The following is a 26,938-nucleotide window of genomic DNA, read 5'->3' on the forward strand; positions in this document are numbered from 1 at the left end:
CAAGTTAAATACTTATCTATATTTGTTGTTTTCTTTTAAACAGGTACTTTATTACACCCCTTTTATACCAAAATGGCTTCAAAGCAGTTCTGGTAGTGTTGAGGGCCAATATAAGAAAGGGTAGAAGATGCAGGAAGTCTGTGATGTTTTCAACCATGGGAGGAACATTCCAAACTTATTTTGAGAGGCACTTAGAACATTGGCTGAAACCCAGATTGGATGTCTTCAGATGTTCATTGTCAAGTTGATAAACTAATAGGAGAAAGAAAGACCAAACATTGCCGTTGAAATATGCAGTTTGTCAAGACTCTAGGGCCATAAATCTGATCAGCCTCTTCATATTCTGAATTTGTGACTACCAAAGTATGTATGTCTTGTGGAGGAGGCACTGTGGTCAAACAGGATGATAAAGGAGATCCTAAAGTAACATGTGTAAGATGAGAACTTCCCAGAATGGCAGAAATACAGGACCCTCTGAAACAGAGGTGTGGCTCTAAAATCTGATGGTTATCTTAGCTTAAGGGAAATGGGAGCCCTCCCCATATTCTATCACTTATTTGGTTTTAAACTATTTAAATGTTGAGGGCCATAGGCTTGGAGAGACATCCTCAAGTCAAATAATTACCCAGTGGAGGCCCTTCATTGGGTTTTCATTTGCTTATGCCAGTAGTAAAATGTGCCCATAAAAAAGTGGAAGAAGTAGGGAATCCTGCACTCAAATAGTTACTCTCTACACTTTTTACTTAAGGACATATGAGCTTTAGGATCTTGGGTACTTACATCACTTATATTCAGGTTAATGAAGTCTCTGTTTTTCACACTTAGTGCTTGGAACACTCCTGGAAAAAAAATCAACACGTGATGTTGATCTGATTCATACAAATATGTGGGGACAATGCAAGGTAAATGACCTGAGGCATTTAGTGGTACTCATACTTAAGAGTAAACCAACTAAAATTAATGAATATGACTAAGCCTAAGCTAGATCCTTTAATTTCAATGGGCCTACTTTGCAAAACTTAATTGGATGCAAGCTTTGGGGCCAAGATGCAAATCTGCATAAATTAGCACATGCACATTTTGTATGTATAAATGCCATAACTTTCAGAGGGGAAAAACAACCTCCGGCTGTTAGGGCTTAATATGAGCTATCAAGAGAATTTACTGGGCTCAGTTCACTGTATGTGGACTGGGCCTCCTATCTCCCCACCCCATGACTTATTAGCAAGAGCTGCTCTTTTGTATATATTAAAACAAAAAGAAGTCCTTGGGCAAATTAAGATGACAGGTGGGTGTAGTCTCACTGGCAATGTGCTTTGTAGTGTATTATGTGAGCACAGTTAAATACTAATACAGTGGTACCTCAGGTTAAGTACTTAATTCGTTCTGGAGGTCCGTATTTAACCTGAAACTGTTCTTAACCTGAAGCACCACTTTAGCTAATGGGGCCTCCTGCTGCTGCTGCACCACTGGAGCACGATTTCTGTTCTCATCCTGAAGCAAAGTTCTTAACCCGAGGTACTATTTCTGGGTTAGAGGAGTCTGTAACCTGACGCGTATGTAACCTGAGGTAGCACTGTAACTGAAAACCCCCCACTAATGTTAAATATATGAAAGGGGGAAAGGGGCTATAGACTGGAAGCCAAGTAAAAAATATCTGGGGCTGAGACCCCCTGGGCCATCCCCCGAAAACACCTTGCCAATATGATCAGTGTCTTACATAAAAACTCTGTTGCAGTAAATGTCAGAAACATGGTGAATGCTGACATTTACAGGTTAGTTTTAGGAGGCCCAATGAGTAATGACAGAAATATTAACATCACTGTGGCTTCCCCTCACCTCACATTTGTACCAATGACATGATAAAGTGTCGTTTCCTAATAAGTGACAGAAATAAAGGTGACATTCAAGCATTTACTGAAAGTACTAAATTGACCTTGAGCTTTAGTGGGAAATGTCAGAATTTTCTGTCATTTTCCCTGCAACTCTTCAGATCTTAAGAACGACCGGTCATTGTTGGCATTCATCAAATGTCTCTCGCTTACTGCAGCAGTGGCAAACATGGCTGCTTAGCAGAGCACTTGCCCTTTCAGCTCATTATGGCACTGAGACACAAGATAAACGTGCTTTCACACTAATAGTGTCGTAATTATGAAGCAGAATAGCAAATCCAATAATTGTAGAACACTTGTAGGAAATGAACTGCTGCAAAACCAAATGATGAACAAAAACTGTGAAAGCAGTTAGGTGTTGGAAACCCACCTATTGTGTCTATCACATGTCAATGGGAATTAAAAAGCTTTCAAAGAGAACAAATAAAGATGAAAGAAGAAGATACTCACGGCTTGCATTTTCCAGGCGAATGAGGCAGTTTAAGAAGTCATCAAATTCAATCTGGTATTGATCATCAGAGTACCTCAGAACCATCAACTGCAGTAGATAATTATTGAGCTGAAACCCTTCAGGAAAGAGAAATTTGAGCTTCGTTAATAACTCACCACAGCTGCCACTCTTCCAGCAAGCCGTTTGAAAGCATCCAAGACCAAGTATAGGATGCAGGATCTATGCATCCTGAGAACTGTGGTTTTAGTTTTTAAATAAGCTTCCAGCCCTCATGATTGTAAAGAATTGATTGGGTGAAATAGCGGGGGGGGGGGGGGAAGTAAATCTGGAGTTCTGAAAATGTAGATTTTAATGCCTTTTATGATTCCCTGTAGTTCCATATATAACTAACTGTTACTTTAACAAGTCATCATAATCACTTCTTTTAATCTTTGATCTCAGCCAGCCAGTTCTGGTCAGAATTTCCATTGGAATCCTGATTCTTTAAAGTACATTCTGCAGCCACCTCAATCTTATTGACTTGATTTATTCTGAGCAAGGAACTTGTTCAAAGGAAGTGTACAAAAAATCCTGACTATCCTGTCTTAAGTAAGCCCACAGCCCTATATTCATTTTCCTGGGAGTAAGCCCCACTGAAATCATGGGACTTAACTCTCTTCCCAAGTGCCACTTTTGGGCCTGTATGCCTGCTTTTAATAGATGATCTAATAAGGACTCTTTCATATCACATCTAGTGAGGATGATCTTGAAAGGCTGCTGCTCACTCACTGTCTGGGCTCCCTGCCAGCAACACAGTTGCTCCTGCTCTCCAAGCCTCTCCTGCCACCCCTGCCACCTAAGTTCACCTACTGCCAAGGCCAGCCTTTGAGGAAAAAATTGGTACCTGCTGCTTTTAAAGCAAGACGAAGTTCATAGGAAGACATGGTGCCAGAGTGGTCAGAATCAAAATGAAGGAAAATACCCTGAACAAAGGAACAAAAAGAGAAAACTATTTGTAACCCCACTGAGAAAGGAAGAGTTGATGGGTCACTTAATTGTTTCAAGACATCCAAATGCTCCTTTATATTTGGGCTTCATCAGCCTGTGTGCTCTGACTGGCTATTTAAAAATTCATTTCTTGCCGATTGTGTATTGTCCAACTTTTTCAGATCCAAAACTGGGACATGCGGCTTCTGGGACATGCTTCTGGGCACATCACGTAACCTGCACCATGCTCTAGCCTCAAAAAAGCACTTTTTGGGGGCTAGAGTGTGGCCTGAGATGACACGAGATGACAGCACCCAAAATGGCCACTGAGATTTTGCAGGAAAAATGGGATGACCCTTTTTTCCTGGCGTACTTGGCAGGTCACCAGTGTTTTCTCCTCATCATGAATCAGCACTTTCATCTTCCATGTTCCAACAGCAATATATTATATTCAAGCAATGTCTTTTGCTAAAGATTTATTTTGCTTGGCCTCCTTCTGAGGAACATTTGTTCTGACATTTATTACCTTTAAAAAATCCTTTTTTTGCTCAAGTTTTTAAAAAAATATCGCTAATGTTTCCTGTAAACTTTTTGCGGTTTGGCACAAAAGCAAACAAAGAATGTTTCCTAGAAACAGCTTTTTTATTTTTAAGAGCACTGATTTAATATGAAAGTTTTATGGGTCTTTAAAATTGCTTTGTAGTTACTTCAAAAATGCCTAACCAAACAACCAAGAAAACTATGACTCTATATTAACTTACAATCCACTTCTTCAGTTTGTCCCAGAAAATTTTGAACTCACTGAATTCGAGTTTCCCATTTCCACTGGCCTGATGCAGTCCACATTAAGGAAAACAATACTAGTTGTGTCAAGTACCAAAACCAGCCTACATTTATTACTTTGTTAATGCAGTTAAACATTTTGAATTAACAGCCTTGTCCTATCAGCATTAACTGCTGCAGAGCACTATTACTGCATCAAGGACATGCTACAGAAAACACATGCACAAAACCACCAGCCTAGACAGGCCCTGTTGCTAACATATAGTTATGTGTTGGGGTGGGGTGTAGGCTGTATGCTTGAGCCCCCTTCTAATTCCAGGATCCAGCCTAGATTCAATTCCTGGAATAGCTAGGCTAGCTTCCTGGTGAGGTCATGGACCATTAAAGTAACAAAGGAAGTAGCTCTGTACTAGAGCTGGTAGTTAGAAAGCAAAGGGCAGAGTTGAGAGTTGTTTTATGTGAGCTAGAAGTGGGCTGGCTGCAGGCTGGGCAGCTGAGAGACAGAGCTACACCTGACCTGTTGGAATCCAAGGCTGTGGCTATGGAAGAAGCAATACTTTAGCGGGGTGTTGCTGCCGTGAGCCCCTCCATCGTAGGCTCAGGTTGTACATATGTGTAAATAAGCCATATATCATAGACACCACAGTCTCCGCTGTCCCTCATTCCAAAGGAGACACGAATCCTGGGTAAGCACCTAGAACCCCTGGTATCTCACACGGCTTGGAGACTGAGGTGGCATGCAACAATATAATGCAATACAATGTCACCAATGCCCTCTCTAAGTCTTCAAATAATTCAGTGAATGAAAACACTCAACAGAACTCTGCATCCCCTTGTCCTGAGTTATTTAAATAAGCAACCAATCCTACTTGTAAATGATATTATGGTAGAATGGAAATGTTTGGAGATGCCAAACAATAAAAAAAAACCTGGGCTGGGTCTGAAACAGAAATATTCCAGTGTTCTTGAAGATGCTTTTGTGAATACAATTTTGTTAAAATTCATTTCTATAATTTTTATAAGAAAAGCTGCAAAGTCATTAGGACTTCCAAAGACATGCCCTGCTTAAGTTTTCCTCCGATGCACACCAACATATTTTTATATATTGGAGAAAGCAAAATCTTGTAGAGATTATTATAAAACTTTGTATCAGCTTCACCCGAGGAAATTCCCACACTCGATTTTAAAGGATACATCCATTAGGGAAATGATGTTTCTACACGAGAGGAGAGTTACTTTCTTGAATTTGATGTTATTTGCTGCAAGAGAACAATCACTATCATAAAATCAAATTCACTGTTGTACAGCCCTGCTCTGCCACCCAAGGCTAAAAGAGCGCAGATCCATACCGTACATGGAAAGCACATTCAACGCACGTGGCTTCCCCCAAAGAATCCCATGGACCATAGTTTTTTAAGGGTGTTGGGAATTGTAGCTCTATGAGGGTGAAACTACAGTTTCCAGGATTCTTGGGGAGAAGTCATGTGATTTAAATGTGTGGTTACTAAGCAGAAAGGTGAACGTATGCAGTTTCCTTATGTAGAGCTGCATTTTGGTGGTACTGTAACCCAGCTTTCTATACTGATTGGCAGATGCTTTCCAGGATTTCTTAAATATTTCATTTTTCAATTTTTAACAGTATTCCTATACATTTAAATCATTTTCCATTTTTTACATCTGAGATTACTTGAATCCACAGACCCTGGTTCTGCACCCCCACCCCTGGTTCCCAATATTTATCTATTTTTTCTATTGCATCTAATTACATTTCCCAAATTCATTTTATATCCTTTTTTAACTTTAGTCTTATTACATTATAAGTGGTATAACAACCCTGCTAACGTTTTAAAATATCTACAGTGCTCTTTAAGGTACTCTATAATTTTCCCCCACTCTTTGCTAAATTTCTTGTCATCTTTGTGTCTGATCTTCATGGTCATTTTCGCTATTTCGGCATAGCCCATCGTCTTGGTTATCCATCCTTCCTTAGTGGGGACCTTCTCTTCCTTCCATTTCTTCAGGACTTAAGATGCTCTCCAGGATTTCGGATGGGGTTATCTCTTAGCCCTAATCAGAGATGCCGGGGACTGAACTTGGCACCTTCGGCATGCAAAGCAGATATCGTACCGACTGAATGATGCCCCTTTCCTTTCGCCTAATATAAACCTATTGTGCACACTGTGCAGGATTTCCCATCACTATGCAGCATAAGAAATCATTTGCCAATTGGGCTTTCACAACACTTACTTTTTTTCAGTACGGCGTTCAAAACATATTCAAGTTCCTCAGCGCTGATCTCCATGTCCTACAGTGGAAGAAATGAAGGCAATTGGCAGGTTTGCAGGTTTAAAACGCAATCTACCTGTAATGTGCATTCATGGAAATCTGCTCTGAATCAGGACAATGTAGTCCAAATTAGGAGCGCAGAAATTTATGCCAAATTAGCCCATTAGGGGATCTAGCTGAGTATTGTCTATACACACAGCAGATCTGCAGGGTTCTAGACAAGGGTCTTTCTCAGCCCTACCTAGAAGCATCAGGGATTGAGCCTGGAGCCTTTGCATACAAAATGTGGTGTTCTGCCACTGAACTGAGCCCTCCTGATCATCCAGAGTTCTGCTTGAATATGATTTTGTTGTTGTTGTTTGGATGTTGTTACCTCTCCTGCAATCTGTTGGAACAATGTCCGGAATTGCTTCTCTTCTTCTGTTTCTTCTTGGGGTGGAGATGGTTCAGGAAGCTAAAACAACCCAAAGATTATTATTGGAGAAAAACAACAATGACCGTATTTTAATGCTTCTGCTTACTGTCTTTGGGGTTGCACCTTGGAAAAAAAGGCATGTTGTTAACATTGGGTTTGATGAACTCAGTTTTTCTTTATTTTCACCTGGTGTTGCCATAATCTCGGATGCAAATCACGAGTAACCTTAGTACAAAGTAATGCCTTTGAGTATGGTGATTGGCCCAATTATTAATTTAAATGTGGTGACATACCTCTGGCAGATCAATGTCAACATTTCCATCCATCTCCCTGTGGGAAACAAATACAAATCCAAGTTTTTATGTGATTTTCTATTTCAAACATTATAAAAAACAACAACCAGAGACAGTGTACTGTGTACAATGTTTGTGTACCTCATGCCCAGTTCTTACATTATGGGGAAAGAGTGGTTGTAGGTCCTTATACCTCCATTACACACTGTTTCAGTAATGTAAGAATGTAGAAAGCTGAGAGTGATGTAATGGGAAGTACCGCCCCCCCACCCAAGAGGTGGGCGGGGTTTGCGACCCAGCGTGGGGCTTCCTGGGACCAGGGTGCCACCCACCTTGGTCACAGGGTAGCTGTCACCACACCCCCATCCCAGCGGGCCAATGGGCTGCGGGCTGGGGGCGGGGCGAGGGCAGGAATAAGGGCCGATGCTCCTTCGCCCAGGCTCACAATTTTCTTTCTGAATGCACTGAAGTGCCTCCAGAGGAGCCAATCGTCTGTATACATTGGTTCATGTCCCAGTTTCTACAAATGCTAGCAACTTACTTTTTTAAAAAAAGGAAGCTGGGGATTATGGCCCAATCACCAACCCACTCACAGACACATGAAGCTCCACTACAAACTTTTGGTAGGAGCTGGTTGCAAATGTAAACTTGAACTTGGAATTTTTCCATCAGATGGACGCAATACTTGGCGGTTGTACTTACTTTGCGACAGCTTTCTTCTCAGAAAAAATCCTCAGGCAGAAATCCGCCTCCTGGTGTGGCTCAAACGTGGTAGGGACAACAACGTAATCCCCAGGTGGCAGCGCAAATCGGTCAGAGACTTCCCTTAAGTTGATGTAGGTTTTGCTCCTGGCCTTGGATGCGTGGTAGCGGAAAAAATCCTTCGTCAACTGTTCGTCATTACTGGGGCTCTGCGATTGGATTTCAGATTGACCCCATTATTCATCTGTTAGCTTGGCAGATATAACAGCATAAGAACATAAGGAGAGCCTGTTGGATCAGGCCAATGGACCATCGAGGTCAGCATCCTGTTCTCCCTGCTGGCCAACCAGATGCCTGTGGAGAAGCCTGTCAGCAGGGCCTGAGTGCCAGAGCACTTTCCCCTCCAATGTTTGGAGCACAAGGTCACACCCATTAGAATGCAAACTCCAGATTCTAACGCTGGTCTACTGCCCTTTCATTTCAGCCTCTGCCTTAGTGTATTGCCATACATTTATACAGCAAAACGAATATCAAGTGTGGATCTTCAGTGTGTTGTACTAAGTGGGATATATGCATGGGGAACAAGGTCAGCTTGTGTAAAGAGTTCCCCCCTCTCCTCTCCCTTAAGAACCCTCTAAACATGTTCTGGGGGTTCCCCCAACTCTCTAGGGCAGACTTGGGGGGGGAGTGAGGAGAGGCAGGGAAAGACCCACTGCATGAGCATATCTCATTCCATGCACATGACAACTTAGCTGAATCCTGAACTATACAGTTCAAACTTAAATAGGAGACTGCTATATATTGTATTATTATTATCTGTGGCACCTATACCCTGCCTTTCCTCCAGAGAGGAGCTCAAGGGACAAAAAGGCAGGTCCCCCCCCATTTATTTCTGCCCTTCTTTTTGCAACAGCTGAAGTGTGAGGCTCTTAATGACCCAAAGGGATATGAACTTAACCTTCATACTATGAATTAGGTAACTTTATGCCACATGAATCATCTTCTTCTGAATGGCCACTATATGGTATTCTTTTTCACAACTGGGAAAATTAAAGAAGGGAATGCTTTTCCTCTACCAGGGCAAAGAGCATTCACACAGCCAGGGTTTTTCGGAAAGCTCCCCACCCACATTTCTGAGGGGTTTCCTATCTTGGTAGCACAGTGCCAGTGCAGCAAGGAAGAAAATGAGCACCTGCAGCTATCAAACACACAGGACTGACAGGACTCTAGTTTGGCTTGCAGATAAAAATAAGAACCACTAAAAACAAAGAAAAAGCAATCATTAAAAAAAATGAAACATGATAGAATTAAGAAACACACGCACAACATATAGTGATGAAGTGACTCAGCTGCAAGTCACATCAAAAGGTGAGGGGAAAGGCTCAGGGACTATCACCACATCAAAGATGTGTCTTGTGTCAGGTGTTCACCTTGGCCCTGCCCAGAGCAAACCATCACATTGCTGGAGAGGAAAATACCTCATAGATGGCATAACCTATGGTTAGCATTTCAGCTCCCTGCTTCCTGAGTTTACGGCGGTCTTTTTGCATTAGAGCGGCTATAAATGTGCATTCATTTTGACCATCATCTTTTTCTGTCAGCTGGAGCTTGATCTGTGGATTTGTCCAAAACGTTTCTGGAAATTAGAGAGAAAAAGAATGGAAAAACAAACTGAGTGAGAGAAAACGCATGTTCCCATTTTTCTGGTATGGAGAGGGAGAGGGAGAGGGAGAGGGAGAGGGAGAGGGAGAGGGAGAGGGAGAGGGAGAGGGAGAGGGAGAGGGAGAGAGAGCACATTCAAAGCTATGGCTGTTTATTAAAATCAGTATGTTTATGTTTAGTCACGAAAGCATATTTCAACATTGCTGTGTCTGCCTCAAGGACATTGTTATAAAATATGCTGGAAATATGCATAGCAATGTTAATCTGGAAAATGCCATTAATTATTCACAATTCCCTCCTCTGAGAGAACCTAATGATAAAATATCCTCCCTTGATAAAACAGATCAGTTATTTTCACTACCACTAGGGCATCACTTGGACTATTAAGAAGAACTCATCCCTCCTGCCTTTCATGAAGACCAGCAGTGGAGCCTGCAGACACTGTCTGTGTACTGTGGACTACCATATTTCTTTCCAAACAATCTACAAAGGCTTGGAACTGACAGCTCCCCTCTGAGTTGAGTCCAAAGTTGTGAGTCTGAAAATCAATGAGTCATCAATGGGCAGTAGTGGCGGTTGAGATAGGGCAGATCTGCCCTCTCAACACTGCCATTGCTGCTACTTACCTGTGTGCTGTGGGTTGGTGGCAAGGCCAGGGTTGGTGCACCAGTAAGATCACCATTGCCCAGTCAAACAGTCCCACAAGTGCACCCAGCCTCACTACTGCCCTGTCACATGCCCTGCTGTTGTCAACAGGGGAATTCCAAGGAAGGAAATGCACATCGTTGGCTCAGCTTAGCTTTGACAAGCTGTAGCCTCTTAATAATGATGATGATACTCTGAAGTTTCCCAATGTCAAATAGAAACAGTGGCATCAAAAGCCCCATAAGTATTTATGGAGCTGAGCAGTTATTTAAGCTTATGAGGAGTTGGGCCTCACTGTTCGAACAATGATGAAGAAGGATGAAGAAGCAAGGTTTTCCCACGGAGAACAAAAACGTGGCAAGAAATTTAAGATGCACACCTATGAAGTTTCTGCAGCCTCCAGCCGTGGCCCCCCTGACCCAGCTGCCTTGGTGAACTATCACCTCCCATTTATGTGCTGCATTATCCTCAAGGGCATCGGGCGTCAGGTTGCAGATCTCGACTTTGTCGAAATGAGACTGGAAATCATCAAACATCATCCTATATAAGAGAAGAAAGAGAGATCACACTATGAAGGACCGTGAAGGATATCAACATGCCAAAGATTACACGCTCAGGGCAGGGGCTTGTAAGTGTGTCTCTGCTTCCCCTCATGTGTTTGTTGAGATGTGAGGAGGGCCAAGTAACCACGAAAAAGGCACCCTGGTTTGCTCTTGCTTTAATGCAGTTATCATTTTAATCAGCATATTCACTTACCAGAACTCTCCATCATCTAGGGCTGTCTGATACAAACGTTTTTTCTCAGATGGGCTGACAGAACGCCATTCAGGAGAACTTGAAGAGAAAGAGATAGCTGTCAGCCTGCTGGTGCTCACAGATTACTGCACATGCCAAACTCTGGGGCATGCTCACACCATACATTCAAGGTGCATGAAACACGCATTTCAAGCGCATGACTTCCCCCAAAGGATCCTGGGAACTGCAGTCCCCCCCCCACATAGCAACAGTTCCCAGCAACCTTGTTGTTGTTGTTGTTTAGTCGTTTAGCCGACTCTTCGTGACCCAATGGACCAGAGCACGCCAGGCACTCCTGCCTTCCACTGCCTTCCGCAGTTTGGTCAAACTCATGCTGGTAGCTTTGAGAACACTGTCCAATCATCTCGTCCTCTTGTCCCCTTCTCATCTTTCCCAACATCAGGGTCTTTTCCAGGGAGTCTTCTCTTCTCATGAGGTGGCCAAAGTATTGGAGCCTCAGCTTCAGGATCTGTCCTTCCAGTGAGCACTCAGGGCTGATTTCCTTCAGAATAGATAGGTTTGATCTTCTTGCAGTCCATGGGACTCTCAAGAGTCTCCTCCAGCACCATAATTCAAAAGCATCAATTCTTTGGCGATCAGCAACCTTAAACTACACTAAATGTGCTTTGAATGTAGCACATGCAGCAAGCCCTTTTGAAAGGGGCATCTTTAGGGTGGGTGGCTCCAGCTTGGCTAGACAGATCCACTGAGTAGGTTGAACTCTCAGAGAAGGACCTGATCCTTACCTTCTGCTCTGGCTGGCAGGGGCTTGGATGCAGCAGTGAATCTGTCACTCCGCACCTCTCAGCCCTTACTTAGGATTGCTTTGTCCATCAGTATTAATGCTGAAGCTATTTCCTGACCTTGGCCATTCACTCGTGGATATTTTATCACACCAGTGATGTTTAGCCATTGCATATTCCGCTTCAATGCCTGTACTTTACTTTGTCATCCAAAATGTCAGCTGCTAAATAATGGGTGATATCAATGAAATCAATTGAATTAGGTAAATGCACTCCATTTATTTCAGTGGGTGTTCTGAGAATGGCTTATCATCCCATGAGCGCATTGTGTTTTCAATAACTGTTCCCCCACCTCACCCCCACCCCATTTGCAGAACGTGTGTATTTAAAAGTTATTGGAACACTGAATATACGGTACTAACTTGTCACTCCAAGGGCCATTCCATTCCACTTGACCCCATGGGTTCCTAACTCGAATGAGCTTCACTTTCTGGCCTTGGTAGTCCACCTAGCGAGAATGGAAAGAAGAAAGAAAGAGAAAGAATACAGAACAGCTTTCCAGTGCAAAAAAAGGAGACTCACATGCTTAATCCAAGGACAGCCAGGATGATGCCCTGCACATATGGTTAGACTACAACTCCCATCATCCATTGGCCTTGCTGGCTCAGGCTGATGGGAATTGTAGTCCAAAAACATTCTAGAGCATATCCTGGCTACCTTGACTTAATATAACAACAACAACAAGAACAACAACAACAAATTTCTTGTACCCCTCTCGTCTGACTGGGTTGCCCCAGCCACTTTGGGCAGCTTCCAACAAAATATAAAGGAACACAACAAAACTTCAAACATTAAAAGTTTCCCAAACTCAGAAGTTCAACTGAATTTAGTAGGATTATAAAGCAGAGTGGGAAACTCCAAGCTGGATGGCTGAATGCAGCCTTCAAGGTCCTCATTTCTGGCACCCAGATCTATCCTCAGACTACACCCTTGTCCTCAGAGCACACTGCTTACTAGCTCAGCTTTGTACACAGAGTGTTTTTATCCAGCTAGAATATGTACTTGAACTCTAATTATTACTTTTGCTTATCTGGATGGAAGACAGAGATGGATTTGTGTATGTGTAAAAATTAGCCTACTGTACAAAGGCGAAATGTGCATCTGTTATTCTGTCAACCGTTGCCTCTGCCCTGCTCATCATTGGCAAGTGGCCCCTGGAAGGGAATGTGGCCTCCAGGATGAAAAAGGTTCCCCAGCATCTATTATACAGCATCTATTTTGAGAAATTTAGCCTATGGAGAATCTAATCATCCACATTCATCCTGACATCTTAAACTAAGAAGCAGTTTTTCTTTAAAATGCTCAGTAACTCAATTAATCTGGATGACATTCTCTTCACAAAGCAAATCACCAAGCCCCTGGTACTTTAGACCTGAACATAAAGTTGGGTCTCTTTTTTGGGAGAGATTCCCAATAATGGGCATGAATTGCCCACTCTGTGTGAAGCCAACTAAAACAATACCCCAGCAATTGAAAAGCATATTATATTACAACTATCTCTGAGCATAGGATAAACAGGCTTGGTTTCCGAAGCCAACCACTCCTCCCCTTTAAATAAAAATAGGTTCCGTCCTCTTCACAGCAAGAAAAACCACAACAGAAAAGCCACTTACCTCATCAATACCAGTTACTGAATAGGCATGACCTTTTATAAGTCCGTAGGGTGTACGAGCTTCTGACTCAGCTGCACTGCTGGTCTAAGGCATGGAAATATAGGTTTAAAATACTAGTCTTATTGAAGTAACATCATGTATTTATTCGCACATATATGTAAGAGTGAGAAGAGTGAGTGACCACATTTAGAAGAGAGGGGTTGTATCCAAAGAAAACATTTTGTACATGGAACATCTTCAGCAAGCAGAATGAAACTTCCCCTCCTTTTCCCCGTCTCTCTGCCCCCAATCCATTCCATAGCTTTGGGGGGAACCCCAGAGCAGATTTGGAGAAGGAGAAGGGAGGATGTTCTGTTGTGCTTGCAGAAATCATTCTGCGTATGCAGTGATTTAGTTGGAAACAGCTACAGGTAAGGAACGTGAAATACAAAATCCTACAATATAATGTACAGTGATAAAATATAAAATATTTAGAAAGCTGGTTAATCGACAATGCAAGTAAGACCTCAAATCATTTCCCAAACACTTGGGGGCATTGATAGATCCCCAGAAGAGGTCTCTGGTGTGGTGTAGGGGCTAGCATGTTGGGCTGGGCTGTGGGAGATCTAAATCCCTGTTCCGCTATGAACCAATCTTGCCCAGGTTGCTAGCTCTCACCTAACTTACCTTACAGGATTCATGTGAGGCCAAAGTAGTCCTCTGAGCTCCTTGAGAGCAGAATCCAAATGCAACACATTGCGGATGAGTACTGTGAATGGCTTCAAATATAGATGGGGTTAAGAAGATGGACTAGCATAGAAGAGTTAGCTATGAATGGTGTATGGGGCTTAGGCTGCAACTGTGTGGATGCTTACTTAGAAGAAAGTCTCACTGAAATCTGCAGGATTTCTGAGCAGCCACTGGTTACTGCTGCTCTTTCTCAAATTTAGATTTTAGTAAGTGCAATTAACTAACTAACTAACTAACTAACTAACTAACTAACTAACTATATATGATAAAGGTAAAGGTAAAGGGGCCCCTGACCATTAGGTCCAGTCGTGACCAACTCTGGGGTTATGGCGCTCATCTCGTTTTATTGGCTGAGGGAGCCGGCGCACAGCTTCCGGGTCATGTGGCCAGCATGACTAAGCCGCTTCTGGCGAACCAGAGCAGCGCACGGAACCCACTGGAGCGGTACCTATTTATCTACTTGCACTGATGTGCTTTCGAACTGCTAGGTTGGCAGGAGCTGGGATCAAGCAACGGGAGCTCACCCCATCGCGGGGATTCGAACCGCCAACCTTCTGATTGGCAAGTCCTAGGCTCTGTGGTTTAACCCACAGCGCCACCCCATCGTCAAATATCTTAAGGGTTGTCACATGGAAGTTCGAGCAAGCTTTTTTTCTGCTGCTCTGAAGGCTAGGACCTGAACCAATGGATCCAAGTTACACAAAACAGGATCCAAGTTCCAACTAAACAATAGGAAGAACTTTCTGGCAGTTTGTTTGACAGAGTTGTTTGACAGTGGAACTGACTCTCTCGGGATGTGGTGGACTCTCCTTCCTTGGAGGTTTTAAAGCAGAGACCGGATGCCCATCTGTCATGGGAACTTAATTTGAGATTCCTGCATTGCAGGGGCTTGGACTAGATGATCCTCAGAGTCCTTTCCAGATCTACAATTCTATTATTCTGTATATCATATTCCATCCCTATTGTGCATCAGGGAACTCAGTACTTTGGAGAAATTGTTCATTCAGAGCAACCAAACAGATCTACACGGATAAAACCCCTGAAACTCAGCTTTATCATTTTACTTACATCAATAGAACAGCCCACCATTGAACCTCTTTTCAGAGCTTTTTTTAAGATGTCATAGAAATTTTCTGGAGCTTTTTTAACTTCAAACATTTCTCCAACTCCTCCTGTGAAATCTTCCATTGCTTCAATTGTGCTTCCGCCTTTTAAAGCTTCATAACTTCCATTCAACCTGACAGCAACCAGAAAAAACAAACACACACATATATACACAACTTATCATCATCATCATCATTATCATCATTATTTATTAAATTGGTTAGTTGCTTTATATTGTCCAGGGCAACCCAAAATGACTTACAACCAAAGAAACGTACAAACAACCCCCCCCCCCACATATAAACATGAAAACCAAGAGGGAAAAGAAATACATTTAAAACATCACACCAACTTCTAAAATGCCACTTATAGCTAAAGGCCAAAGACCTGATTATAGAGGAAAGGTTTTGTTTGGTGCCTAAAGATATGTAATGGAGGTGCAGGTAAGCCTCCCTGGGGAGAGAATTCCACAAACTGGGAGCCACCGCAGAAAAGGCCCATTTTCGTGTTGCCACCCTCTGGACCTCTCTTGGAGGAAGCCCATGAAGAAGGGCCTCAGATGATGAATGTTTGACCAAGAACTTCTCCAAGTCCCTTGGATAATAGGGGTGGAATTCATACTATATACCACTTCAATTGCTGCATTGCTGATTGGGATAATCCAGTGCTTTTTTCTGGGGGATACGCATACCCCTAAACATTTTGTGAATCTTTGTACTTTTGTCCATTTACTGTATTTATTTTTCCCAATTCAAACTTTAAAATGGTGATTTTCTTGAGTCAAAATGAGAGTACCCCAAACATTTTTAAGGGGGGGGGGAAAGCACTGGGATAATCTACTAGGAAAGTCTCTTAGACAAGCCTTACAGAAATCAAAGATTGCTTCCAAAGCATTTCCAAGTTCTTGTACATGCCCAATATATTTTGAAAGGTTTCTGCAGCAGAGCTTCCTAGCATATTGTGCCTTGATGCAATCACCCATTAGCTAGGACAGCATGATGTGCTGGCTGGAGTTGATGGAAGTTGTAGTCCGAAACAACATCTGGAAAGCACAATGTTGGCCATTTCTGAACTAGGTGAATAAACTATGGCTGGAGTATATGGTAAATCAAAAGGCACACCACTGCAGCTACTTATAGTACAGCTGTTACATACCACACATTTAAGGACATGACCTTTCTTCAAAGAACCTTGGGAACTATGGTTTAATTAAGGATGCTGAAAACTGTAGTGTTATCGGAGGAAAACTATGATTCCCTGGGTTATGTGGAGGTGAAGTTATTGCATACTCCCCATTTTAAGGTTATTACCATGATTCTGTTATTAGCATTCTTTATATCCTTAGCAGTGGTAGTAGACACAGAGAGCTAAAATAGCAGGCCTCAATATCTGATTTCACAATCAAATTTCACAGACCACACAGATGACAGTGTGAGAGAAGAGTGCAGATAGCAATGAGGTGCAGGTTGTGAAAGCCAAGGAAACCATGAACAGTACCTAGATCACATAACCCACAAGGCTTACTTGGCATAAGCTTTTTCCAACAATGCACTCCAGAATTCATTGTGATCAGCTGAGTGTAGAAAAACCAGCCGGTCTTTGAAAGTGGGCAATCGGTCATCAACGACAATATCCAGCCACTCATTGTGTTGCCAAAACTGTTTGGTAAAGGTAAACAGAATAATTTGATAAGGTGAAATAATATGCAGCACAGTAATTTGTACTTCTTTCAGTAGCAAAAAAAACCCCCCAGCAACAAAACCCACTTAATTTTCTTGGAGCAATCAAATGGCAAGTCTTGAATAATGGAGCAATCAAAACTCTCCCTTTCAGTCCAGTGGGGCTACACAGAGTGGTGGGGGCACTGTTGCACATGGCAGTCTGGGTGGAAGGTGGAAGTTGGGCAAAGAGCAGGAGCTGGTACAGTGATTGGCCCAAACCGGGCTCGATGCCATCGCACAGAGGTAGTGGGGGTGGCTTGGACATTTGTTTTTTTAAAAAAATAATATTTATTAAAGATTTTCTTTAAAATTATAAAAAAGAAAAGACAAAAAAAGACAAAACAGAAAAATAGAAAAAAAAATACATCCATCATTCTCAAATTTTCAACTTTCATTACCTTCTTTCTTTGACCTCCTCCTCCTCCCCTTTCTTGTATCCTGGTTAATAATTATCACAGCAAATCCTTTCCATAGTTCATAATATTTTGTCCTTACATTACCTTAATCTATTCTCATCTTGTCTTATAGCAAACCTTAAAACTTAGAACTTAAATCTTATTTTTACCAACTTCTCATAACCATATTATTAACCTAATTCTTTAAACATTTTTACTAGAACCAAGTAGTTCCATTTCAACATTTTTCTAACATTCATCAATTATTTTAAAACAGTCCCAATGATAAAAAAGGTAAAACAATCCAATCTTCATCCAGCGTCCCTTCCTCCTGGTCCCGGATTTTGTCAGTCTTTTTTGTCCCATTAATCTAGCGCATTAACCTGGTATCCTTATATCCGAGGCCCTCAAGTCTCTTCCATGTCCCTTCCGCGACTCTTCTTCATATTTTCCTTTCACTCGTGGGAACTCTATCTTAGTAATGTTTTTGACCCTTTTCAGCAGATCAGCCCCATTTCCATAGTCCAGACTAAACTCCATGTAATATTTAAACACCTGTTTCAGATTCCCTCCAAAATTAAGAGCCCCCACAGCTCCAAACATCTGACGGCCCATTACCAGACTCAGAAAGTCCAAACATCCCTGCATGGGAGGGTCAATCCAACCCCTCATTTCCAAACCAAACCAAACTTTAACTTTCCAAATCTGGTTTTTTCCAAATTCATTTATCAAATCCAAAGGCTCATATTCCTGCAGGTCCACAACTCCCTCCATTTCTGGCACCCAGGATTCAGCAGCATCCTCTTCTCTCATCTGTGCTGTCATAGCACACTCCTGTTTTAGTTCCTGGGTAGGCTCCATGTAGTTTCCTACTGCCTGTTCAAAAATTCTAGCCGCATTAGTCATCAAATCCGTCTTCTGACTTAACTGATCCAATAGGGCATTTATTTTACAGAAAGCACCCAACAGAGCTTCTGAAAACATTGTCCTACAAGGTCACAAGTCCTTTCCCACGATTGTAATCTGTAGCAGCTGCAAGCTCCTGAAATTGGTTACAATTTCACAGTCTCCCTCTAGGGGGAAAACTTCTGTTTATTCTTTCTTTTAAGAACAATAGCAACAAAATTTCTTTTTTAAGATATTCTGTCAATATTTGTTCCTTTGAAATGCGAGAGGAAACAATGGAATCACTATATTACTTTTCTTTTAGCTGTCTGTCAAAAACATTTGTCTCTGGTCAATGAGCTTCAAACGTCAGTCCTGACACTCCGCTCCAGGATCAGGACGGTGGAAAGTTACTTTACTTTAAACTCACTTCTGCAGGTTTAAACAGTCCAAAAAGAGATCCCCCTTCTTCTCCTGCTACCGAAGGGGGGTTCCACGATTTTAAATGATGAAAGCCAATCCTTTAAAAGTAATTTTCTAAGCTCTAGTTTACGTTGTCTTTGCTTTATTCTGACTACAAAGAAACGGAAGGCTGACTTTAGACCTTCCCGTTTCAGTACCAAATTGAAATAAATTTTGAGTCCAATTCCTCTCTTCTGGCCAGTCCTTATTTAAAGTCCAGTTGTTCAAGATTTAAGTACTCACGGGTGATTCTTTAGATGCCAAATTGTCCCAGGAAAAAGGCAGCGCTCTCCGGCAACGGCTATGCGGCTTCGCTCCACGGAAAAAGCAGTTGACTCACAGCACCGCGCCACTTCCCCCTCTTCACTTCAGAGCCCGTTAATGGGTTCCTTTGCGGGTTGGGGGGGGCGCTAAAGATGCCCGCCGAGTCCCATGGTCACAGGCTTCATCCGCCTGTGATTTTTGAAAGGGTCCCCGCTTCGCCGTAGCGGAAACGACCTGTTTCGCGCAGAGCTGGTCCCTCCAGTTCAGAGGGAGTCTGCCATTGCCAATGGCGCCACCCCGGAAGTCGGACATTTGGACATGTATGACAAGAGTTGTCTTACCTGAAAATGAAATATTCCAGCATAGCCTGGTCCAAAATCCTGATCGAGTGGCACTACTCTGGCTAATGTGCTTTCATTAAGAGTAAGAGATGCTATAGCTGCCAATAGCCAACAGTCACCTGGAAATCAAATAGAACAAAGCACTGATTCCTCTTGTCATCTGGTTCCAATTAACAGGAATTCTTTAGAATTCACATCTACAAAGTGGAGGTCAAAGCTCCCCATTAAATTATTCCCATTAAACCTTTATTGCTTAGCTATTAAATTTTCCAATGCTTTTTCTTATGGTTGCACATCAGTGTGGCATTATTTTGAACAGCACTCCAGTTTATCCAGATATTTTCTTTTAAAATTGGTTGTATGGTATATAGGCAGTGGGTTTTCCCCTAGAGGTACTCAAGGGTATGCAGTACCAGCACCTTTTTTACTCAAAGAAAAGCACTGGGTATAAGGAATCAAATATGTAAGGTGAGCTGTCCTGCCCAGGAATCATATTTGATGCATGGTAGAGGTTTTGTGCTGTACATACAAATGCATGATGGATTCCACTATGTTGAGTGAAAAAGGGCAGGCCTGAAATCTGCTCCCTGTATTTACCAGTAATCGTTCGATGTGACTGTACACAAGTGAAGTAAAGGACCCACACAAATGAGAAAGTAGAGCCAATGAACTTTAGCTGCGTGACCATATGAACGTCAACACTTGCGTTTCCATGCACAAGGCAGCTACAATTTCAGAGGGAAAGAGCACTCACCAAGTTCCCCTTGACAAATGTCCGTTCTTGTGGCGCCTCCAAGAATAAACTGTGGGTCTTTAACGATTTCCTTGAAGAATATTGGAAAAAAAGATAAGTGCTCTGAACAGAATATATTCTGCTCTGCATTGCTGCAACTGTGTGTCTATTCTGCCCAATGGAGCCTTGGGCAAACAGCAGACATTAAGATCTGCCAAGTCCTGTCCTTTATTAAATTGTGCATTGGAAGATTTATGGCTCCATAATGATATTATGGCATCATTGTCAATATATGAAGATCCTGTGCTGCTGGTGTCCAACCCAAAAGAAAATGGAAAATTACTGCTGTTGATTTCCTGAATTATGAGACTTCACTAAGAATACCATAGGGCATATTAGCACTCGTGCATAGGCACAGGAAGTGATTAATGACTTTTATACAACATTTGGATATTTAATAGCTTTTAACAAAATATTTTTAGGCTCCTTTCAAGCCCAGACAGGCTCCCAGGGCGGCTTTCAAATCAGTCCACTTAAGAATCCAGAGCAGATTCTTTTAGGAGGGCCTCTGTTTGATATTTCCTCTCTTCTTCTCTCTGCTTACTCACCCAGCCATGAACAACTTGGAGTGGCTAGGATAGTGGTGTGCTTTGAATAGTAGAGTAAGGTGCCCAGTGGCCTACAAGACTGGAGGATTTTCCATTGCTCTCAGAGGGAATTTCACAGAAAAATACAACTGCCTACAGTGTTTATGTTATGTATTCAGTGGTCTGTGTTTACCTGAGCTTGAGTCTGGACTAAGGATTCTGAGCCCCTGTGTTCTGATTCGATACATGATATCCAATCACAGAGCATTTCAGGATTTGGGCCTCTGCCATTGGCCCTTGAACTCTGAGTTGTGATTTGCAGCTTGGAAGTTTAGACAGCCAATCACTTTGGGAGTGGGAGTGGCCCAGGCCTTCAGGAATGTATATAAGCAGATGCTTTGCCCCTGTTTCCCAGTTATGTAGTTCAACAAAGCTTCTTCCTGTTGTTGCTGTGTCTTGCCTCATGGGAACCCACCTACACTTCAGTTTACTTCGGAGGACTGGGCTTTTTGGGTCTATTCATCCATCCTCCTCATCAATCACGCCACTCTTAGCATCAACTGCTTTCAAGGCAAGCAGTTACCCTGGGTTGCCAATATCTATTTTAAAAAATAAGCTAAAAAGCAGGGAAGGCATACTTGTCTATCTAAAAGGGACCATACATGCTGATGATAAATACACATGTACTAATAAAATTACTTTGCAGGTCATGATGGATGCAGAGCGATTCTGGAGTCCAGGGCTCAAATTAAGCCTCAGACAAACATAGGCTTCGTGGTAAGGGAGCCAATGCAGGAACGCGCTTGTGGAGCAGAACCTTCCTCCCCAGCGGGGGAGACAAAGGTCGACCATGTCTACACAGTGGGCAAGATGGATAAAGGTGGCAGCCAAGGCAATTAACAGAGGCTGCAAGCTTTACACAGGCTACTGGTAGTTTAAAAATTGAATGGAGCCAGAGGCTGGCATTTTTTCTCCCCCAGAGCATTTCCCTGCTTCAAAGGAAATGTCAGAGAGCAGGTGACCTGGCTGGCTGCATTCCTGCTGCTCAATGCCCAACTGGGGGAGAACATTACTTAGGCCGGTGTGTCATGATTAAAGAGAACAAAAGACAAGTCAAACCAGCCCAGTCATCGCTGGCACCACCTGCTTGTTCAACACACTGGGTCGTGCAGAGCTTGCAATTGAACCATGCAGCACAAAGGAACAGGCTTGCCCTTAGAGAATAGTGTAGTGCCGGGAGACTGGGATAAGAAAGGGATTCCTCTAGAGCTGCTCTACAGGCACAACTCGCTTCATTGCACTGTGCAGACATGCTCCTTAGGAGGATGAGGGTGCAGCTGCAGGCAGACTGGCCGCTTCCTTTTCTGGCCACAAGAGTGGAGGGAGCCTGGCTTAATAGATTACAATATAGTGTAAACATAACTTTTATATGCACTGGGAAACATTTAAAAATAAATAAATATGTGACCCGTTTTATTGCGATATTCACTTTATTGCAGTGGTCTGGTAAGCCTGTATGCATTTCTGAAGCCTGACACAGAATTTGAGGTAGCCGCATGTAACCCATGGAGTAAGGTAAAGGTAAAGGGACCCCTGACCATTAGGTCCAGTTGCGACCGACTCTGGGGTTGCGGCGCTCATCTCGCTCTATTGGCCGAGGGAGCCAGCATACAGCTTCCGAGTCATGTGGCCAGCATGACTAAGCCACTTCTGGCGAACCAGAGCAGCACATGGAAACGCCGTTTACCTTCCCGCCGGAGCGGTACCTATTCATCTACTTGCACTTTGACGTGCTTTCAAACTGCTAGGTTGGCAGGAGCTGGGACCGAGCAACGGGAGCTCACCCCGTTGCGGGGATTAGAACCGCCGACCTTCTGATCGGCAAGTCCTAGGCTCTGTGGTTTAACCCACAGCACCACCCACATCCCAACCCATGGAGTGATCCACGGGGGGGGGGGACTAAATTGTGCATACGAAAAATCCAGAATCTGAACCAGGAAAAGCTGGATTTTTTCAATCCAATTATGCAAAATAAACACATTTGCATATATTTGCTTACCGAGACATAATATATCTTGCTTCCATTAATTATGAGGAGGGGCAAAGAGCTATATAGGTGTCTGAACCCCCATCCCCTGTTCACAGGCAGAAAGCATACTGTCTGAAATTTTGTTACGCATCCATTGGCAGTCTGGTTAAAAAATTAAAAACCCTAAGGCAGGCTTCCTCAAACTCAGCCCTCCAGATGTTTTTGGCCTACAACTCCCATGATCCCTAGCTAGCAGGACCAGTGGTCAGGGATGATGGGAACTGTAGTCTGAAAACATCTGGAGGGCCGAGTTTGAGGAAGCCTGGTCTAAGGAGTAAGAACAGGAGAGGCCTTGAAGGTGATCAACGTCTGTTATCACCACTAAGCAGCCACACTTGGCCACACTGATGATCCATAGGATTCATTTCTAAATTAGCATCTCCAAATTTTATGCTGAACTGCCTTTTGGGGGGGCCTTTGTTCTGGTGAGGCGCACATGGGCCAACCTACCTAAAGGAGATCAGCTGTGGATTAGATGAGGGCACAGATGGGATGGGGAAAGAGTGGTGATTGTTCCCCTGTTTAGTTTTGGGTTTGTTGTTTTGAGCCTGCTACTCACTAAGGTTCAGGTGGGAATAGGAGATTTCAGAGGTAACCTGCTACTGAGGTAACTTACTGCTACAAAGGTCCCATCTCCTGTGGCAGAAATACAGGGCAATTACACTCACCAGTTTATTACCTGGAGATTTGTAGTGCACTTTTAATTTCCCTGATGCAGCAAGAAATGAGGTGGATTATGGCTTTTCCTGCTATTTTTCTCCTCAGTCCTATAGCCCACCTTCCTCCCACTTTGGAAGGCATCCTGTTTATTACCACATGATTGGATGGTGGAGGCAAAGAGAACAGGGCGGGGAAGCAAGAAGCCTGAGAAGCCACACCTGCCTTTTCTGAAGGGTTGCAACCTGACAGTCAAGCAATAGAAATGTCATCATAAATCTTAACCTGCAGAATGTTTACCTTTGTGTCTAATTTTCTGCACCCTTGGGGTATAATCCATTTTTCCCTTGCCGTTATGCAATAAAATAAAAACAGTAATATACATTCGCCCTAAATCTTAAAGGAGAGAATTATTCCACCTGTGCAATCGAAGATCTCCACAAAGTGCATTCCTAAAAGCTTATTCTCTATTCTAAAGGAGGAAAAGAGAGTTTCTATCTGTTATACTTTCTAGAATCAAGTCATGAAATGAAATTCTACAAGGGGGACTCTGCTACAACAGCAACCCACATCATGCATTTGTGATGTTTGTTTATCCCTGTTAAACAGCAAATCAAAGTTTGTTGACTTTTTCTTTCTATGGGAAGGAAGAATAACAGGATGTAGGTTACAAGTTATTTATCCACTGAACGGAGCTTAGATTTCCCCATGGGAGGTGTAGAATGTGAAATATATTTGTTTTGATTCGAAATACATGTTTGCTGTCCGAAGGTACAGTATAGGCTCAGGCATTTCCGTGTTATACACCACGCTGGGAATAAGTCATGCACATGTGCTATACATTCTGAGAAGGAGAAAACATAAACATGTTTCCAAATATACTCTGGCTTAACTTGCATGGTTATCTCTGTCTATTTTTATCCATTTATTATTATTATTTTATTCCATTCGCCTTCAAGGAGCCCAAGATATGACACACCATTATCACCTCCTGTTTTATCCTCTCTACAACTCTTTGTAGTAGGTTAGGCTGAGAGGTGATGGTTGCTTCAAGATTACCCAGTGAGCTCCAGGGCAGGCTGACTGGGGATTTGAACACTGCAAAGGTGGGCTAGTATGAAGGCCTGAGATTTTAGGGCTTTAAAAGGGCAAAATCAACACTTTAAAATTGGGCTGAGAAATAGTCTGGTGATTGGTTCAGTTGCCAAAGCTCAGGTCAAATCCACTAGTCTCACTTGATAGTTTGGTGGCCGTTTTCCAGACCAACTGAAATTTGGGGGTCATTTTTAAAGGCAGTCCTCTAGGCTACATGTTAAAGACCTAATTAAAAAGTTGCGTTGGTCAAGAGCTGGTGGATGCAATGGAAGCTGAGAAGTAAAACTTATTTGCAGCTTTCACTGCCATCTCATAGGCTTTCATAAGCATCCTATAAGTTATCAGTGCTTTGGTAATAGCGGCCAAGATACCTCCATTTAGGTAAGGTTGCAGCTGACATGTCAGCTAAAACAGAAAAAAACAAACCAGAGCTTAGGGGGAGTGTAACCTCATCTTCAATGAACTTCAACTTCATTCATCCAGATGCATGAACCATCAATCACAACAGGACCTCCACCTTTTTTGAATTGAGTCTCAGTTTGACCCAGTCTATTACTGTGCCCAAACACATGTTTATTTCATTTATTTATTTCCCAAAATCTATATACCACTTGGCTGTAAAAACCAGGAGCACATAAAACAAGAAATTTTCAGTAAAAACAGAACAGTAAAAAGCAGCTATTGAAAACATTAAAAATAATTAAAATCAACAATAAGCTAAAAACCAGATTAAAACACATGTCAGCATGCCACATGTCTATATAGGCTTGCCTGGATAAAAATGTTTCTAGCAATTGCCCAAAAGGTACCTGACGTCAGGGATTTCCAAGCTTAGCTGCTGCCACACTACAATATTGATTTCTTACAATGTTGGGCCATTATATCTCTATTTAGAACCTTGAGGGAGAGAAACTTGTCTTTTGTAAATAGAAGTTTAGCTGTCTCATTTTGCAGAAGATTCTACACAGTGGGAGAAGGACTGACAGAAAGAGAAATCGCACTCACCCCAGGCCTCTTCCACACAAAGGGGACGGGAGGCTTCTCACTGTAGAAAAGGGAAGCGTCGTTGGCTGGGAAGTCACAGTCTTCAAAGAGTGTCCCCCTCTGCTGGCATTCAAGTTTCAGCTCCTTGTAGGTCTGGCCAGTGGAGTGAGTGGCAGAAGCGCTTTGGGGGGCGGGGGGAGCCCGTGGACTCGAGTTCCGGAAAGTGTAAGGCATTGTTCTTAATCCACCTGTAGCAGGTATAACTGAGGTGGAGGGGCTGAAGAGTTGAGAGGACAGCTCCTGGAAAATGCCAGCCCTGCAAAACAACAACAAGGAGTGATTATAGGATCCAATTGCACCCTGTGGAACACAAGAAGATCCAGATCTTTAGGGAAGTGGGAGAAAGACAGAGAAAACCTTCTTCTGTGCAAGCAGCCCCTCCTTTCTGGCACCTGTTTGAATGGCAGGTTGACAGTCACATTCACCAGAAACAATAAAAGAAAGGAACACCCTGAGAGCAAACAGAAAAGGGAACTTGTTTGGCTTCTTCAGGCGTTCCGGTTTGCTGGATCCTTTCCCTCAGGTATGTTAACTCAGAAACCGCAAAGGGTGGCACGGAGATAACTCTTGTGTTTGGCCATGTATCATGAATCTGCTACACCCAGAAGGAAAAGTCAGGGCAGTTTCTCCACGTTTGAGTGATAAGCGGAGGGTGTGGAGGCTGACTCAGAGAAATGTAATTGGCACAAAAATCTATCTGCCTATAATTTCACAGCTCCCTATGATAGAGTGAACCAGATTATTATAGATTAAACCAGGGGTAGACAATATAGGGCTCGCCAGATGTTATGGACTACAATTCCCATCATCCACGCTGGCAGGTGCTGATGGGAAGTGTAGTCCAAAATGCTGCCAGTTTTCCAAACCATGCTCAAGGTGGCTTACAATATGTAAATATATATATACATAATTACATACGTAACAAAAGCATTTATAAACTATAAATAAAACATCAAAAAGTACACATTGAACAATTTCCACATATATCATAACATCTAAAATAAAGATACAAAAAATAATATCAATAACAGCAACAACCCCCTTATCCCAACGAAACCTCCAATACAATATCACAGCCTAAGACACATACAGTTAGCTACATGCACGTAGTCCAGTTCATTTGACAACAATAGAAAAATAAAAGTATGGTGTTGAGCTGATTCTTAGCTGCCAATCGAATCACATCCTCCCCTCTAGCGACGGTGAGCAGTGCAGTGCGATCCTACTGCAGGCAGTGGCGGAGGAAGCAGCTCAGGCGCCTGGGGCGGATCACACAGTAGGGCCTCCAAGGAGTCTGGCTGCCTCCTCTCACTCAGCACCCTACAGCTGGGGAGGAGGAGGCAGCGGGTGAACTGTTTGGGCAGCACAGAGCCTGTGCGTTCCCAAGCCACCGTGTCTCTATCAGGAGAGACGTGTGGCTCAGGCACGCTGAGTGCCGCCCGGCATTCTGTCACCCCCCTCAGTGGTGACACCCAGGGTGGCCCGCACCCACCGCACCCCCCTTCCTCCACCCCTGACTGCAGGCC

General features: G+C 43.0%; 1 protein-coding gene across 2 annotated transcripts; it reads right to left on the reverse strand.

Annotated features, from left to right (window-relative positions):
- On the reverse strand, window positions 1-25,875 carry CAPN9 (calpain 9). 2 transcript variants are annotated; one of them, XM_083606031.1, is made up of 20 exons: window positions 25,374-25,875; window positions 19,962-20,031; window positions 19,208-19,326; window positions 16,664-16,797; window positions 15,104-15,272; window positions 13,307-13,390; window positions 12,056-12,141; window positions 10,852-10,929; window positions 10,475-10,635; window positions 9,267-9,424; window positions 7,789-7,997; window positions 7,087-7,123; window positions 6,752-6,832; window positions 6,340-6,397; window positions 5,287-5,351; window positions 4,071-4,139; window positions 3,227-3,305; window positions 2,343-2,459; window positions 781-839; window positions 1-252 (listed from the first exon to the last, which is right to left on the reverse strand). In XM_083606031.1, exons 1-20 carry the CDS (start codon window positions 25,584-25,586, stop codon window positions 226-228), a joined length of 2,073 nt encoding a protein of 690 aa, XP_083462157.1. In that variant the 5' UTR covers window positions 25,587-25,875; the 3' UTR covers window positions 1-225. The 2 variants fall into 2 exon arrangements, with proteins under 2 accessions (XP_083462157.1, XP_083462158.1); XM_083606032.1 differs by lacking the exon at window positions 25,374-25,875 and adding an exon at window positions 23,296-23,313.
- Between the last annotated feature and the right edge of the window lie 1,063 nt (window positions 25,876-26,938).

The sequence above is a fragment of the Podarcis filfolensis genome (genome assembly GCF_964270895.1).
Source record: "Podarcis filfolensis genome assembly, chromosome: 3".
NCBI lineage: Eukaryota > Metazoa > Chordata > Lepidosauria > Squamata > Lacertidae > Podarcis > Podarcis filfolensis.